This window comes from Artemia sp. Qi Xiang Cuo, chromosome 3 (genome assembly GCF_049724085.1).
Source record: "Artemia sp. Qi Xiang Cuo chromosome 3, ASM4972408v1, whole genome shotgun sequence".
Classification (NCBI taxonomy): domain Eukaryota; kingdom Metazoa; phylum Arthropoda; class Branchiopoda; order Anostraca; family Artemiidae; genus Artemia; species Artemia sp. Qi Xiang Cuo.
This window is the reverse complement of record NC_142796.1, coordinates 23,029,101-23,046,399: the sequence shown is the minus strand read 5'-3', so window position 1 is coordinate 23,046,399 and position 17,299 is coordinate 23,029,101. Positions and strand designations below refer to the sequence as shown.

General features: G+C 37.8%; 1 protein-coding gene across 2 annotated transcripts in view; it reads right to left on the bottom strand.

Moving 5' to 3' along the window:
* Positions 1-17,299, bottom strand: part of LOC148953880 (cartilage-associated protein-like) — a 39,094-nt gene that overhangs the window by 4,470 nt on the left and 17,325 nt on the right. Inside the window, exons 3-5 of one of the 2 annotated variants that reach the window (XM_089085673.1) lie at positions 8,221-8,401; positions 2,269-2,394; positions 1,316-1,640 (exon numbers count right to left, since the gene is read on the bottom strand). In XM_089085673.1, the coding sequence (XP_088941799.1) occupies positions 1,519-1,640; positions 2,269-2,394; positions 8,221-8,401 (429 nt within the window). In that variant the 3' untranslated portion in view covers positions 1,316-1,518. Of the gene's footprint in view, positions 1-1,315; positions 1,641-2,268; positions 2,395-8,220; positions 8,402-17,299 lie in introns of those variants that run through there. The other variant, XM_089085672.1, reaches the window with a different exon arrangement.

The following is a 17,299-nucleotide window of genomic DNA, read 5'->3' as shown; positions in this document are numbered from 1 at the left end:
AGAAAGTAAAACCGTAAGGTTATTGAACGTCTGGGTATTTGTGACATCATTCGTATGAAAAATGTTTAAAATTGATTCCCCCCCCCCGTCCAAAAAAAATACCAACGTCGTGACCTATCTAGATCGCTTTTTTCACACCAGCAAACAACTATTTATCTTATTACGAACTATCATATTGAACGAACAATAATCACCGAGTGAAACTCAGTCCCCTACTATGCAATTTATCATTGTAATTTTTCTAGGGCAATGCATAGTATTGAATGTAAAACACTTAAGAATCCAAGATTCAATTCACAGCTATTAAACAGAAATGTCTTTTTCTGAAAGCTCACAACCAACTGATTTTTTAACAAACAAGTTGCGTTTTGAAACTTCTGCTATTTATACTGACGGTTTTCAACCTTCAGGGGTCTTTAATTCCAGTCTGCAGACCATGTATGAAAGATATTAAGAAAACTGGGAGGCGAAAGCGGATTTCTCAAATTAGTTACCTATCTAATCTCCCCGTCGAGAATGGTGGTATGCTAATTTTCAGAAAAATGTGTTGTGCCGTTTGTGAGAAAAAAAATTACAGATAAATAAATATATATACAAAATATTGCTCCTTCAACAATAAGCGATTATAGTTAGAAAAGAAAATGCTGTGTATTAAAGAATTAATTTTTTCAGTTAATAGTGAAGCAATGTGTAATCAGGCCCGGATCGAATAGGCGCGGAGCCCGATTGGATTTTTTTTGTTGGCGGGGCCCCCTCTATACATAAAATATTTAAATAAAATTCAAATACATCAAATGTCATGGATCATCAGACAGGTAAACTTCTACATAAATAACTTTCAACCGACATAATTGCTAAACTATTTGATCTATCCTTATTCATTTTCGATCTCAGATAGTTTTTTATTAGTGTTAGCCTGGAAAATGATCTCTCTCCAGAAGCAACGCTTACTGGAATTGTTAAGAATATTCTGAGAGCAATAAAACAGGTTTGGAAATGCTATTGATTTACATTATCCGATAAAAATCTAACCATTTTAAGCGGATTAAAAAAATCTTAAGGAAAAATAGATTTCAAAGCTCCCATTTATTCAACTAATAATTTTCTGTCATAATTATCAATTATCGTAAAAAGCCATTTGCCTTCAATTTAGATTTCTTTTTCATTTTGTTGGTAACGCGGGGCCCGATTGGAACCAATCGCCCTTTATCCGGCCCTGTGTATAATAAAAGTTGACTATAGTTCCTGTTTCTGCTAAAAATAATAAACGAATCTGATTCTGGTGAATATATATCAATCAACAGTCAGTTTTTGCGCACAATGAAGCACCAGCAGCAACAACAGATCTCTAAAAAAATTTACAATTTGTAATCAAAATTAACGCTAATTTTAGAGGAGAACTGAAAATGTTTAATTGGTTTTAGAATTTAGAGACACGTGTTCAGGCCATCCATCTTGCAACATGGCGTGGGAAACGGCTTGTGCAGATTATCGTTTTGAACACTTAGTTTAGGTCTTTCAATATCCGTATTCAATCTTGTTATTCTGGCACGTTCTAACTTTGAAGAATCCGTGTCCAATACGCTTGGAACCCGTAGATGAAAACACTTCGAAGTTTTGCTGGGTTGAACACGGGGAACCTGAAAACGACTTTTGTTGAACCTGCTTCAAACATGTTTCAAACCCGGTGGCTGAAAAATGGGACTTTTTAGCCACCGAGACAAGATACAAAAAAGTTAAGCCAGTGAAAATGTTTATGTTCAGTTTCGAGTTGATGTTAAGAAGAATAAATAATCAAGTGGATTTATTTTAAGCTTAACTGGAACAAATTTCATATTCTAACTCTACTGCATTATTTACTAAAAAAAAGGCTAAAATGACAATTTGTAGGATCGTCAATTCTGCTATTTTTCTTTAATTGGGATTTTGGGGTTTCTAGTATAATTCGAATTAAACTGGAGAAAACGTTTTCTTGGTCACGAATAACGTGCTACCAGATGCGAAGGTAGTATGGTGGTTTTTGGCCATATAAATTTTAACTTCAATTATTGCCGAATAATGTAAGAACCATAAAATGAATTTATTCATTTTATAATTAATTACACAAAATCTCCACTGAACATCCTAAAAAGGCTTACCATAAAAAAATGATCACATAGGTGCATTTGACGAACACGGCACCCCTCTCATCTTAAGAAATTCATCAAGAGATCGGAAGTAAATACATCATCCTATTATAACAAGCTACTTAATCGAAATCGACAATACCTTTATAGTAGGAAAATTGAAGATAGTTGTAAATATTTGGCAAGAAATGTTCCTTCTTGTCACCTTTGATATAAGACAGCTTAATGGGACATTTCTGCTTACACTTAAGCGAGTATGTATAGTGATCTGAAAGATAAAAAAAAAATATTCACACGGCCGGTGTTACAAATTAAATACTTTTAATTTTAACGTCGTTCTCTGGATTTTATTTTTTGTAAATTAAAAAAAATTTTCCCACAAAATAAGTTTTTCAAAGAAAAGTAAAGAACTCCATTAAACAAAAAATGAGCAAAAATAAAATCAAATAATCTATCAAGCGTAAAACTACCACAAATCAGCATTGATAAATAAATGAAACCCAAAATGAACATAAATTACAATAAATAACCGAGTCAAACTAAAAACGAGCAGAAATTAACATAAGTTGGGCGCAAAACCCCTATGCCTTCCCAAGGCCAGAACAAAATTTGTACTTTACTGAAAAAAATATAAATGTTTTTACTTTTATAATTTTAATAAATCAAATAATATTAACATTTTGATTACTAAAATCAGTATATGTATATTAAACTGACACTACACATTCATTTGTATTTTTTCCAGTAAAAATTTATTTGAAAAACTTATTTTGTGGAAAAAGTTTTTTTTAATTAATTTCTGTTCGTTTTATATTGACATAGTCTTTTCAGAGAAATAGAAAATAATACTTTAAATATTTTCGTTTTTTTAAGAATTTATAGCTTGGCCTGCTATTAATATGCTGGAGAAACATTTTCAGCAATTTTAACAACATACACCCCTTTAAAAATCTGGACACAAATAGTAGTGTTTAATTTTGTTTCATACCTCCTCTAGTTGACCTGAAATGGAAAACTTGATACCTTTCGCAAATAAATCTGTTTACTTTCTTTGATAGCTTGGATGAACCTACGCTATTTTGATTTGGTTAAATTTTAAGAACAGAAGTAGCCCCGAAAGTTTGAAAATAATACCTTCAGTCATTCTTGGGATACTGCTGAGATGCCTTATTGGGAATTAGCATTAACACAGTGCATTTTGATTTAATCTTAAGGCAACATTTAGTTTTTAAACACAAAGAAAAGGAAAATGGGAGGCTGGGCGAGGGAGGGGAATTAGTTTTGCTCCAATCACTTTCGACTATTAAAAAGGGCATCATCCCTTTCTATTTTCAATCGAATGAGCCCTTTTCGAAGTTCCTATGACAGCTCCTTCGATACGAAATGCCCTGGTCTAAACAACAACAACAAAATAATACATTATACCCACATCGATCTTTACTATAAAAATGTCAAGCCTTCCGATCACTTTCGACTATTTAAAAGGGCACTAGGCCTTTAGATTTCCAATCGAATGAGCCCTTTTTGAGTTTCTACGACAACGCTTTCTATAAACACCTTATATGCCCCCAGGGCATAAATTACGTTCCTTACCCTAAGGGCAGTGAGGGTGGTTGTCATCCTCTAAGACCTAATTTCCAGAACTGTAAAACAACGTTAAACAAAATGGCTATCTCAAAATTTTGATTGGATGGGTTTGGGAAAATGGTGGGCGTAAGAGGGGCGTTAGTCGCTCTCCGATCTCATTCAACTATTAAAAAAGGCACTGGCCCTTTTAATTTCCAATCAAATGAGCCCTTTTGAAGTTTCTACGACAACGCTTTCAATTAAAACCTTACATGCCCCCAGGACATAACTTACAACCCTTGTCCTGAGGGATGGGGGGGGGGGTTGTCATCCTCAAAGACCTAATTTCCAGAACTTCTGCTACGTTGAACAAAATGGCTATCTGAAAATTTTGATTGGATGTGTTTTGGGGGAATAGTGGGCATGAGAGGAGGGTTAGTTACCTTCCAATCAATTTCAACAATTAAAAAGGGCACTAGCCCTCTCAATTTCCAATTGAATGAGCCCCTTTTGAAGTTTTTACGACAACTATATCTATAAAAACCTTATATGGTCCCAGGGCATAACTTACAACCTTTGTTCTGGGGGGTTTGTCATCCTTAAATACTTAATTTCCAGAACTTTCAACTACGTTGAACAAAATGGCTATCTCTAAAATTTGATTGAATGTGTTTGGGGAAATCATGGGCGTGAGAGGGGGGTTAATTACTCTCCACTCACTTTCGACTATTAAAAAGAGCAATTTCAATTTCCAATCAAATGAGCCCTTTTTGAAATTTCTACAACAACTTTCTATATAAACCTTATATGCTTCCAGGGCATAGCTCACAACCCTTGCACTGAGGGTTCTGATGGGGTTAACATCCTAAAATACCTAATTTCCAGAGCTTTCGACTACGTTGAACAAAATGGATATCTCAAAATTTTGATTGGATGTGTTTGGGGAAATGGTGGGCGTGAGAAGGGGGTTAGTTGCCCTCAAATCCCTTTCTACTATTAAAAGGGCACTAACTCTTTCAATTTCCAATTGAATGAGCCCTTTTTGAAATTTCTACAACATCGCTTTCTACATAAACCTTATATAACCCAAGATCCTAGCTTACAACACTTGCGCTGAGGGCGGGGGGGGTGGAGGGGGGGTCATCCTTAAAGACCGAATCTCCACAAAACTTTCAATTACGTTTAATAAAATGGCTATCTTAAATTTTGGATTGGATGTGTTTAGGGGAAATTTGTGCGTGAGAGGGGAGTTAGTTGCCCTCAATTCCATTTCGCGACTATTAAAAAGGGCAATAAACTTTTGCAATTACAGTTGAATTAGCCGCTTTTCAAGCTTCTACGACAAAGAATTCTATAAAAGTTAATATGATTCAGGGGACTAACATATAACCCTTGCCCTGAAGACTGTGGGGGCAACGTTCTAATCAAAGGTATAATTTCCTTAAATTTAAAACGCGTGGGAAAATATGGCTATCCCAAAATTTGGATGTTTTTGGGGAAATAGTGGGCGTGGAAGGGGTGTTGGTTGCCTTCCAATCACTTTCGACTATTAAAAAGGGCACTAGCCATTTCAATTTCCAATCGAATGAGCCCTTTTTGAAATCTATGACAACGCGTTCTACAAAAACCTTATATGACCCCAGGGCATAACTTACAACTCTTGCTCTGAGGGCTGTGTGGGTTGGTCATCCTCAAATACCTAATTTCCAGAACTTTCTATTACGTTAGACAAAATGGCTATCTTAAAATTTTGATTGGATGGGTTTGGGGAAAATTTGGGCGCGAGAGGGGGGTTAGTTGCCCTCCAATCACTTTAAAAACGGCACTAGCCCTTTGAATTTCCAATCAATTGAGCCTTTTTTGAAGTTTCTACGACAATGCTTTCTATAAAAACCTTATATGCCCCCAGGGCTTACTTTACAACCCTTGCCTTGAGGGATGTGTGGGTGTGTCCTCCTCAAAAACATAATTTCAATCTGGAAATCAACTATGCTGAACAAAATGGCTATCAAAAATTTGGATTGGATGTGTTTGTGGAAAAGGTGGGCGTGAGAGGGGGGTTAGTTGCCCTCAAATCACTTTCGACTATTAAAAAGGGCACTAGACCTTTGAATTTCCAATCGAATGAGCCCTTTTTCAAGTTCTAACGGCAAAGATTTCAATAAAAACCTATATGCCCCCAGGGCATAACTTATAACCCTTGCCCTGAAGACTGTGGGGGGTGTCCTGCTCAAAGGTATAGTTTCCTGAACTTTAAACTGCGTGGAACAAATCTCAAAATTTTGATTTGATGTGTTTGGGAAAATGGTGGGTGTGGAAGGAGTGTTAGTTGCCTTTCAATCACTTTCAACTATTAAAAAGGTCACTATCCATTTCAATTTCCAATTGAACGAGCCCTTTTTGAAGTTTCTACGACAACGCGTTGTATAAAAACCTTATATGCCCCCAGGGCATAACTTACAACCCTTGCCAAGAGGGCTGTGGGGGGTGGGGGGTGTCACCCTCAAAGACTTAATTTCCAGAGCTTTCAACTAAGTTGAACAAAATGGCTATCTTAAAATTTTGATTGGATAAGTTTGGGGAAAAGGTGGGCGTGAGAGGGGGATTAGTTGCCCTTCAATCACTTTCGACTATTAAAAATAGCACCAGCCCTTAGAATTTCAAATTGAATGAACCCTTTTTGTAGTTTCTACAACAAAGCTTTCTATAAGAAGCTCATATGCTCCCGGGGAAAAACTTACAGCCCGTGCCCTAAGGGCTGTGGGAGAGTGTCCTCCTCAAAAACATAATTTCTATTTGGAAATGAACTACGCTGAACAAAATGGCTATATCAAAATTTTGATTGGATGTTTTTCGGAAAATGGTGGGCGTGGAAGGGGTATTAGTTGCCTTCCAATCGCTTTCGACTATTAGAAAGGACACAAGCCACTCTGATTTCCAATTGAATGAGCCCTTTTCGAAGTTTCTACGACAACGTCTTCGATACGAAGTGCCCTGGTCTAAAGGAAAAAAAATAATACATTGTACCAACATCGTTCTTATATGCCCCCAGGGCATAACTTAAAATCCTTGTCCTGAGGGTTTTGGGGGAGGGACCTCCTTAAAAACATAATTTCTATCTAGGAATCAACTACGCTGAACAAAATGGCTATCTCAAAATTTTGATTGGATGTGTTTTGGGATATGGTGGGCGTGGAAGGGGTGTTAATTGCCTTCTAATCACTTTCGACTATTAACCAGGGCCTAGCCATTCCAATTTCCAATCGGATGAGCTCTTTTCGAAGTTTCTATGACAACTCCTTCGATACGAAGTGCCCTGGTATGGAAAAAACAAAACAAAAAAAATAAAAAATTCATTGTGCCAACATCGTTCTTTACTTAGGCAGCGCGATTGCGCTGCCTATGAAATTTGTCAATGAAATGATAGTGCTGGAAAGAAAAAATCTCAATAGAGCCTTATTATTGCAGTTCTAGAGCACACTATGACACTTCATTTCAGACTAGAAAAGCTTGCTTCTTTTCCTTAAAGAGAACACATAGTTTGCACAGAGAATTCCAGTAACTATTTGATTTGAAAAAGGGTAACTCGAACGGGAGATATTAAGCAAAGTTGTAGTCATTCGCAGCAATGGCCTCATCAAAATCCTGGAGGGGCGGGGGCGGGGGCAAATTTGGAGCCGACTTTCCCAAATCAAGTGAAAATGACAGGGAAAAGGGAAAAACGAACCATATAGTACAATAAGGGCCAAAATATACTAAAGAAAACTGACCAGTTTCTCTGGATGCTTGAATTATGCAGGCTTACCTTAGTTTTGACAAGTTTTTTCGTTGTAGTAACTAAATTTCACCTGGAGGGTCAATATGAGGCTGGGGGGGGGCAGTTTCCCCCCTGCCCATAGTAAATTATGCCCCTAACTCGCAGTCAATTGAATAGGGCCCCATATTTAAAGTTTGGCATGTAATCTAAGCATTTTCAAGCTTTAAGGGTCTACCCTTTGATCCATATTTGAAGCTTCACTATTTAATTTAAGTATTAAATATAGCAAACTTAAGTTTATTTTTGGATAAGTAATCACGTACATCAAATTAAACAAATTAGAGGTGCTAAAATCCCTAAATGTAAAGGGTGCTCCGTTTCAATGAGCTTTCTCTCAATTTTTAAAGACTACAGTTCCGACAAGAACTCCTTTAAAAAAATACTAGAGAAAACTTAAGCCATTATCGCCATAAAAGCCATTATCTTTTTCTCTAAGGCTGTTGTCCTTTCTGGGGGTCCTTGCTCTTTTGTCAAAGCTATGAAAATTTCTAAGGGTAATAACTTATGATGTGTAATTGTTAACTTGACATATGATGCACTTTTGGAATTAGCTTGAAAGATAGATCTACTTCATGCACATATTATTACAGATTTCTTTTTCCGATATTTGATTACTATGGTTGGGGACTGCTCAATATGTACAGTTCGTAACCTTGAATGGTTATGTTACCATCGTCTGTTATTCGCATAACAATTGGTATGCGTACTTACTTGCCACTGAGGATATGAAGTCTGGAAACCATCCTTGATCAAAAGCTCCTTCGCACAGAATTCTGCACTCGTCTTCTTCCTCAAGAAAATATTTTAAAGCTAGTTCCATGTAAGTTATTGCTTGATCGTCCCTCTTTTTCTCATAAGCATCAACTCCGCGAAGAAATAGGTCTTCATGGTCCTAACAAAATAAATAAATTTATCCCACTCGACACTAGAAAATAAAAAAAATGAGAAACAACAGACAAATCTGTCACGTAAAGCCCCTTCTTAATTGGTGCAGTAAGGGTCATAAGGGTTTTAGACCTTAGGAAGCTTATACACAAACTGCATAGATCTGATTTCGCCTCGTCTGATATCGCATAATATGATTAGTTCTGAGTCCTTGTATTTAAGAATAAATTAACATCAACAGAATACAGCTTCACCATAGTCTCACCTGTAAGGCTCCATGGCCAGGAAAGTGCAAAGGAGAACAAAATTATCCCAGCAAAAAAAAATAAATAAGAAAATAAAAACCAAATCCAGTCACCCACCTCAAAAATTATTCAAGTCACAAGCCAGGCAGGGAATAGCGATGACTTCACCAACTCAAGTAAATATCCAACCTAATCCAGAGGCATAAACTCCACGGGAAACGAAAAAAAAAACAAATTGAATTATTAGATAGAAATTCTCTAACAATCTTTTTGAAGACACGTAAAAGAGTAGCAGCTTAGAAAAAAAACAAGCCCTCCTTTCCTTTTTTCGTTTCCTTATTAACAAATGTAAGAGTTTTAGAAGAGGCCACACTTTGATTATTTTTCTAAGCCAATAGCTATTCGGAAGATATCGTCAGCTCCAAGATCAATCTCTGTTGGCTCCAAATTCAGTTTCTTATTGTGTTGTGGTGGCGATACTATGGTCTAATGTTGCTGACATCAGTTGATTACGAAACAGTGATGAAAGACTGACCTCTGTGGTGGAGATAATTGTGACAGCCTTCCTGTGCTGCCCTTGATAGTGGCAGGTGTGTTAATAACCGAAGTACAAATTGGGGCCTACTACTGGTAATCCCAGTAACCATCGAGCCGCTGGCCTTCCTACCCAGTGCCTGGTCATGAGGCAAGGATATTTTGGGCAATACGCTGCCAAGATTTGATAAAACTGAAGTCAGTAAAGGCTATCAAAATTATATCTGGGGGTCAAACTTCTTTGACTTATGAAGTGCCAGTCGTGGCACAAGAAAGGATCCGTGGGGAGCAATCTGGGGTGCCACAAAGAGTTTCTGCTGGTAGTGCTGGTTTTGAGGACCAATTACCACTTGTCACTGAGAGTCGGTGAGTGATGAATTACTCTCCCTCCCTTCTGATTGACAAGTGTTGGCTACTCAAGCTTGCCTAAAGTTTTCGGGTTCTTGGGGTGAGGAAAACATTGACGGGAATCTTGACACAATCAAACTACAAAGATAAACATAAGAAGCGCTAGCCCTGTCTCAAAATACCAAGCCAAAAGGGGGACCAATAACCCTCCTCCCAATACATAATTTTTTGAGGCAAGATGCCATTGTGGCCCAAACCTCGAATCAGTCGCCCACAATAAAAATAACATCTATAGCTCTTACAAAAAGCGTGGACGCCTTGCCACATTGATGACACGACATGACAGCTGGACCGAGCTTTTGCTTGTCCATGAGCCACATCCTACACTGTGTGAGCTGAAGTAAGGTTTTACAGTGTATGTCAGAGGACATTTTGAGGCTATTGCGCCAAGCTCTCATTTCTTCAAACTATGTTTTGGCTTTCGAGTGGATTGTTCCGTTTAAGCAGGCACCGGTTTCAAGTTAAAGTTAGAGCAAATCCAAAAGCGGTTAAACAGTACGACAGTCCCCTAGCCATATTACCAAAAATATTTTCTTTTACTAATTAATTGAAAGTTTAGAAACAGAGAAAAAGGAGTATTTCCCCGCAGGTCTGTAAGTGCTGCTATCTACTCTTAAAGACTATTTCTATGCGGGATTTCGGTTGGCTTATCCCAGATTTGCCTCTCAATCACTCGGATTATCAGTCTTGGCTTTTTCTACAATTAGCCATGTCTTGACGCCTGCAAAATACTTGATTTTAATTCAAAATCAAGAATTCTTTGATTTTCATCAACGAGTTCTTGATGGAAATTTAATTTCTGCGTTTGGAAATAAATTAGAAACATTTGATCATACATACCTCAGAAACTTTCATAGTTCTCTCATTGCTAAAGATTTTGGGCTTATATTGTGGTCCTTTTCAGTACTGACCCGTATTGTCGCCATGGCGTGTTGTGTTTTAAAGTTGGCCCATGGCAAAAAAATCATCTTTTGGATTAGGGGAGATACACTTTTTATTAATGTTATCCCTAATCCTTGAAGAACTGATGAAAGTGTGATGATTAGTCTTTTTGTACAAAACTTTGTTCATGAGATACACCATTTTGGATAATTTGAGGGGCTGACGATTTCATTGTTGTGGTTCAAGTCGGAAAAACTGAATAATTTATTATCTAAAAAGCGAGGGTGACCCCGGGCACCCTCGCCCTGGGTCATAAATTCAGGCGGAGGAGGAAAAAGGCCCCTCAAATGTACACTCAAAAGGGCCCACGGGTTTGTCCACAAGTCCCATGAGTTGCAAACCTTCTCCCAGCAATGGGTTAAATTGCATGATGATGCAGAAAACCATCGCGGGAGGATCCTCTATAGGAGGACAACTGTGGCAAGGCGTAAGATCCAGATCTATGGACAGCGGCCTCTGCAAAGGGCTGCCTCGACCCTTTTGGGGTACCTGCAAGACTGGGGACCTTGCGGTCAACTCTATTCCCACTTGAGGAGTGGCGCCCCTCGAGAAAATTATAGCCTAGAAAACGACACAGAATTCGCACGGGATTCTGACTAATGGACAATTCTTCTGGGCTTGGTATGTTTTTATGGGCGTCTTTGGGCTGAAAAACCTCTTCCTAGCTAATTTATCTATTATGGGTTGCCTCCCCGTAGTAGCATAATATTTGTAGGCATGAATATATACTGAGTCAGATGTAATAGGCTTGAGACTGTCTGTGCAGGATTTCGACTCTTGTTGATAGAAGAGCATCGCCAAGTGCTGAAAACCATGTTGTGACCAAGATGAGCCCAGGATTGCAACAAAGCCTTCATTCATACTGGAGGCCCCAGGGACTTCTTGCTGTCCGGTTCTAAGCCGGCTTAAGCACTTCGGTGTAGACTTGAGAAGATATGTGATCCCCGTCCAGCAATGGTTTCCGGGATCATTGCTTTTCCTGAGGCGAAAATAATTTCAATGATTTAAAGAACATGAAAATTGGAACTTGGAATGTTACGACATTAAAAAATGACTATCGTATCGACATTTTGACTGACGAATTCAGACGATTCAAACTGGATTTATTAGGAGTTTCAGAAACTCATATCCCAGGGTTAGGAAGCATGAAATTAGGTGATATAGAATTTGTTTCCTCTGGCAGGAAGGATGGGGTACATAGACATGGAATAGTCTTGATGATGAATAAGGAAGCTGCTAAGTCTTGTTTAGGCTGGAAGGTATTAATAATAGAATACTAATTGCTCAGTTTATGACTACAAAGTTCAGGGTATTAGTTATAGTAGTATATACCCCTGTAGAACCGACTGACGGAAATACTAGTGACTCGGATGAATTTTACTTACAGTTACAGGAGCAAATAGACAAGGTCCCAGGTAGAAATATGATGTTATTACTGGGAGATTTTAACGCCCAGGTTGGTAGAAATAGGGATAGATGGTATCCCAGCCTGGGTAAATTTGGTGTAGGAAAGGAAAACAGTAATGGATACAGACTTTTGTACTTTTGTAGGTATAACAATCTAGTTATAACCAATACGGTGTTTTGTCATAAAATGGCTCATAAGTTTAACACGGTATTCACGTGATGGTAAGACAGCAAACCTTATTGTTTATATTACTGTAAACTGAAGACTGGCAGGATCAATACAAGACACTAGGGTATATAGGAGTGCGGTTATTGATGTTAAAAGTAAAGACCTCTATCTTGTAGTTTCAAGGGTTAATTTAAACTCAACTTTAAGAATGGTAACTACCTCCCGGGAAGCTATGATGTTGGTAGACTCCAAGACGAGAATTTTAAACAATATTTCCTGAATCGGTTAAATACTAATCTGCAAAGTTTAAAACTTGATAATTTGGAAGATGGTTGGAATAATTTTAGGAAAAAAATTTGTGAAGTTGCGGAAGGTGTATTAGGGAAGAAAGCTATAACTGCAGCTAAGAATATTAGTGAAAAAGCTTTATTTTTAATAGAAAGGAGAAAGGACTTATACAAGAATTATCTGAGTGATAGATCGTATGAAAACAAAAGAAATGTAAAGAAAGTGGAGAAAGCATTAAAATATGAACTAAGGAGATGTAAAGTGGAGGCCATGGATAAAATATCCGAGGATCTGGAAGATGCAGTTCGACGGCATAATAGTAAAATATTGTACTGGCATGTTAACAAATTGAGAGGGAGTCGTCAATCCGGACTTGTCCCAGTTAAAGATAGGAATGGGGTTGCAATTAGCGATAAGGAAAAAACTAAAGAGAGATGGGCCGAACATTTTGAGAACTTGCTTAACCAAGATAGAGTTGCAGTAAAAAATATAGAGGAAAAAGAAAAAGTTTGTGATACCTTGGATGTGAAGGAAGATTTGTTTCGTGAGGAGAAATTAGCAACAGTACTAAAAGGATTACAGAATAATAAGGCTCCAAGTGCTGATAGGGTGGTAAATGAGTTTCTTAAATATGGTGGCTCTGAGGTTAGAAATAAGTTATTGAAGATTATGAATATGATTTTTGAAAAAGGGAAAGTACCTAACGATTTTAGGAAAACCTTAATTAAGCCACTTTATATGAAAGGTGACAAAAGTGAGTATGATAATTATCGAGGCATTAGTCTGGTCTATATAGGTTGTAAATTACATAGTAATATGATACTTTTTAGACTGATACATGCTGTAGACAAAGTTTTAAGAGAAGAACAGCGGGATTTTAGAAAAGGTAGAGAATGCGTCGACCAAATTTTAACTCTTATTGAGAAGTGCCTGAGTTGTCAAACTCCTTTGGTCCTCAGTTTTATATATTATGAGCAAGCGTTCGACTCTGTTGACAGAAGAGCTTTAGTAAAGGTTTTCTCCTTGTATGGTATACAAGACAAATACATTAAAGTGATTCGTGCTATGTAGGAGAATAGCAATGCTGCGGTTAAGGTAGGAAATGAGGTTAGTAGCTGGTTTTGTATGAAATCAGGAGTTAAGCAGGGCTGTGTTCTATCCCCCTTTATATAGATTATTTTGATGGACTTTGTTTTAAGGAGCACAGGAAAGGCAATGGGAGACCACGGAATCGAATGGGGAGGAAAAAGTCTCCTGGACTTGCATTATGCTGATGATTTAAGCGTCCTAGATGAAAGTGTGAGCAAAATGAATGAAGTTTTAGAGGTTTTGCGAGTTCAGGGTGCTAGAATTGGTTTGAAAATTAATGTTAGGAAGGCTAAGTCACTAAGGCTAGGAATAAGTGAAGCTGAAAAGTTGACGTTGAGTAATCAAACGATTGATCAGGTGGGCAGCTTCACTTACCTTGGTAGTATTATTAGTAAAGATGGTGGGAGTAGTGAAGATGTTAAAAATTGAATAGCCAAGGCTCAGGGTGTATTTTCACAGTTTAAAAAAGTCTGGAAGATTAGGAAGATAAGTATGTGAACCTAGATTAGAATATTAGAAGCTACTGTGATGACAGTGTTCAATTATGGTTCTGAAACACGGACGCTCCGAAAAGCGGATGAAGATTTGCTCGATGTTTTCCAGAGAAAGTGCTTAAGGATTGCTCTGGGTACCCGGCTGACTGACCGTATTTCAAACAATAGGCTATACGAAAAATGTGGTTCAATACCGTTCTCTAGGGCTATAATGAAAGATAGGTTGAGGTGGCTAGGGCACGTTGTGCGGATGAAAGATGAAAGATTACTGAAGATTGCTGTTTTCGGCCAACTATCTAGGGCTAAACTGAAGGGAGGTCGTCCCCGTCTGGGGTGGGAGGACGTTATAAAGAAAGATTTAAAGGAAATGGGAACTTCGTGGGCGGGTGTATAAAGGGAGGCTATGAATAGATTAGGATGGAGGAGGAGCGTGTGTAGCTGTGTTGGCCTTAGGCGGCTTGGTGCTGCGGTGAGTTGTTAGTAGTAGTAGTAGTATTTAGTGTAAAATACGAAGTAGACCTATGGGTTGTGAAAACTAAGATATCCCTACTTAATTCAAGCATTCACAGAATAGATCAGTTTTCTTTAGTATACCCTTGCCTTTATGGCACTTCAATGGCTCACTTTTCATTTTTACTTCGTCATTTTCACTATTGGCAAATTCAACTCCCCCTCCCCAAGATTTAATGAAATTACGTGCCTGCATAAGCCCATTTTCCTTGTCTATCCTTGGAAGCGAAATTCTATCTGCGTGGCCTCTTAGGGACGTCAAGATTCAATGTAAATACTTATATTTGTGTCATATATTCCAGTTATTGGGACAAATTAAAAAAAATGTTTCATTATTTCATTTTTATTGAAGTATCCATGAGGATATTCTTCCCCATCATCACTGGTATATAACTTCAATAATTAATTCATGTGATCAAAGACAAATTTTAAGTTTAAAAAGTAATCGACCAATCTTTCTTCAAGGAAAAATTAACTTTACTACGAAGCTTTATTACAAGTATTCTTTGTTGCAAGTTTTGACCTTGTTTTTAAGAATAAAAGAATAAAAAGAATAAAGAATAAATTTTAAAGAATAAAAGAGTACTGTAAATTAAGAGTTTTAATGACCAATTAAATGGCTATTGATCCAAATTGTAAAAGCCTGAAAGTCATTCTTCCATTTTATTTTTTTACTCCAGTAGATTTTGTAGCTTGTTGATTAACAATGAAATTACTGCTTTAATCTTTAAAAAACTTTGATTTAATTTTTATATGAGCCCTATGACCCCTAGACTTTTCCGGAGCCTGACGTCATCACCGTCATCATCATTTTCATTGCTGCTGTCGTCATTTCTGTCATTGAGGATTATTATTGTCGTCCCGTTCAAACCGTTCATACGCTTGCCTAGTCACAACGTGCCTGCAAATGGTGTTGCTGTGTAGCCTCTAGGAAATCTTACCCTAGCTAACAACACAGACTCGCAATAGATTTTGAGAAATGGACGGTTCTTTTGGCCTTTGCTTGTTTCAGAGGGATTTCTTGGGCTATTTAATTTCTATTGCTATGGGATTTTTGTACAGGTTGCATCCCTATTTTGATATAGTATTTGCAGACATGAACATAAACTGAGTCGGGAAGACAGACTTTCGAGACGTTTCTGCAGTACGTCCATCTTGTTGATAAGAGTGCTGAAAGCAAAGTAATGTTCAAGGGCCAGGCTTTCACAAAGCCTCCATTCAAATTGGAGGACCTGGACTTCTCACTGACTGACGATCGCTTGTATGTTGTAAGCCAGCTTTAGGGCTTTATGTGTAGGCTGTGTAAGGGCTGTCGGTCCCTGGTCTGCACTTGTAGGAATTCCTGTTTTTCCTGGGACCCAAATGCTTTCAATAATCGAATAAATATGATACCTAGGCTGGGACAAATGGGGATATATGGAGTCCTAGTTTAGGCCTCTCTGGGGTGAGGAAGGAAAATAGTAATAATACTAGACTTCAATAACTTTGTGGGCGCTATAAACTAGTTTTAGGTGTGAAGTTGGAAAAAATGTTGACACTCGGTCAACATCGTAACTTGATGCTGCTCGAGTGAAAAAGCGGTTTTTTTTACGGTATCCCTCCTACAGAAATGGGGTACAACTCGCGATGAATTTTGATGCATGTAACATATTTACATCATTACTCTTTTAACAAAAAACTCGGTACTCAGTCAATTTCTTTTCACTTTTTCTTGTAGACGCCCTCTTCCCCAAAAAAGGAAGGGAAAAATACAGTCTTTAGTGCTAAAATTAAAATTTTTTGCCAATTTCCGGCATTCTCGTCCGTTCTTAATCGCTAATAGCCTGTTCAGACTATCTGTTTTTTGAAAAAAAGGGGTGGAAAACTGGAAGTAGGAACATCTAGTCTTTTCTGTTCTAAACCACGATAAAAATTTATCAATCACTTTTTGTCTCCTTTTTCCAGCACTTTTTCAGAAAAGCATTTTTGTCCTATGTTTCTATTTTCGACATAGGTAATATCGAAGACCATACTACCTTTCCATGACGGTAAACAACAGGTCGAATAGGGATGACCTAAAATTATTCCAACCATCTTCTACACTGTAAAATTTTAAACTCTCCAGTTTAGTGTTCAACTGTTCCTGGAAAGTTTCTCTCAAATTCTCATCCTAGATTGTCCCAACATCATAACTTCCGAAAGATAGTTACCCTTCCTAAATATCAGCTTTAAATTAACCCTGGAGACTACTAGATGGTGATCTCTATTTTAACATCAGTAACAGCACTCCTATATACCCTAATATCTTGTATCGATCCTGTCAGTCTTCAGTCCACAATAACATAATCAATAAGGTTTCTCACGCTGTCTTACCATCATGTGAATACCAAGTTAACTTATGGACCATTATATGGCCAGATACTTTATTGGTTATAGCTAGATTGTTATACCTGCAAAATTGCAGCGGTCTGTAATAATTACTGTTTTCTTTTCCTACGCCAAATTTACCTGTATTATAATACTATCTGTCCCTGTTTTTACCGACCTGGGCATTAAAATACCCTAATAAAAATACCATATTTCTACCTGGGACCCTGTCTTTTTGTTCCTGTAGCTGTAATTAAAATTTATCTGAGTCACTGCTATCTCCATCAGTCGGTTATGCAGTACAGGGAAATATACTACTGTGATCATGGACGTAGGCAGCATATTGTCTAGGGGGGGGCAGTCGATAGTGTGATGGAGGGAGAGATGAAGTTATGTCGGCATGGGCGTACGTAGCTTCTTGCCTAGGGGGGGCAGCCACTTCTGTGATGAAGGGCGGGGGGAGCTGAAGTTAA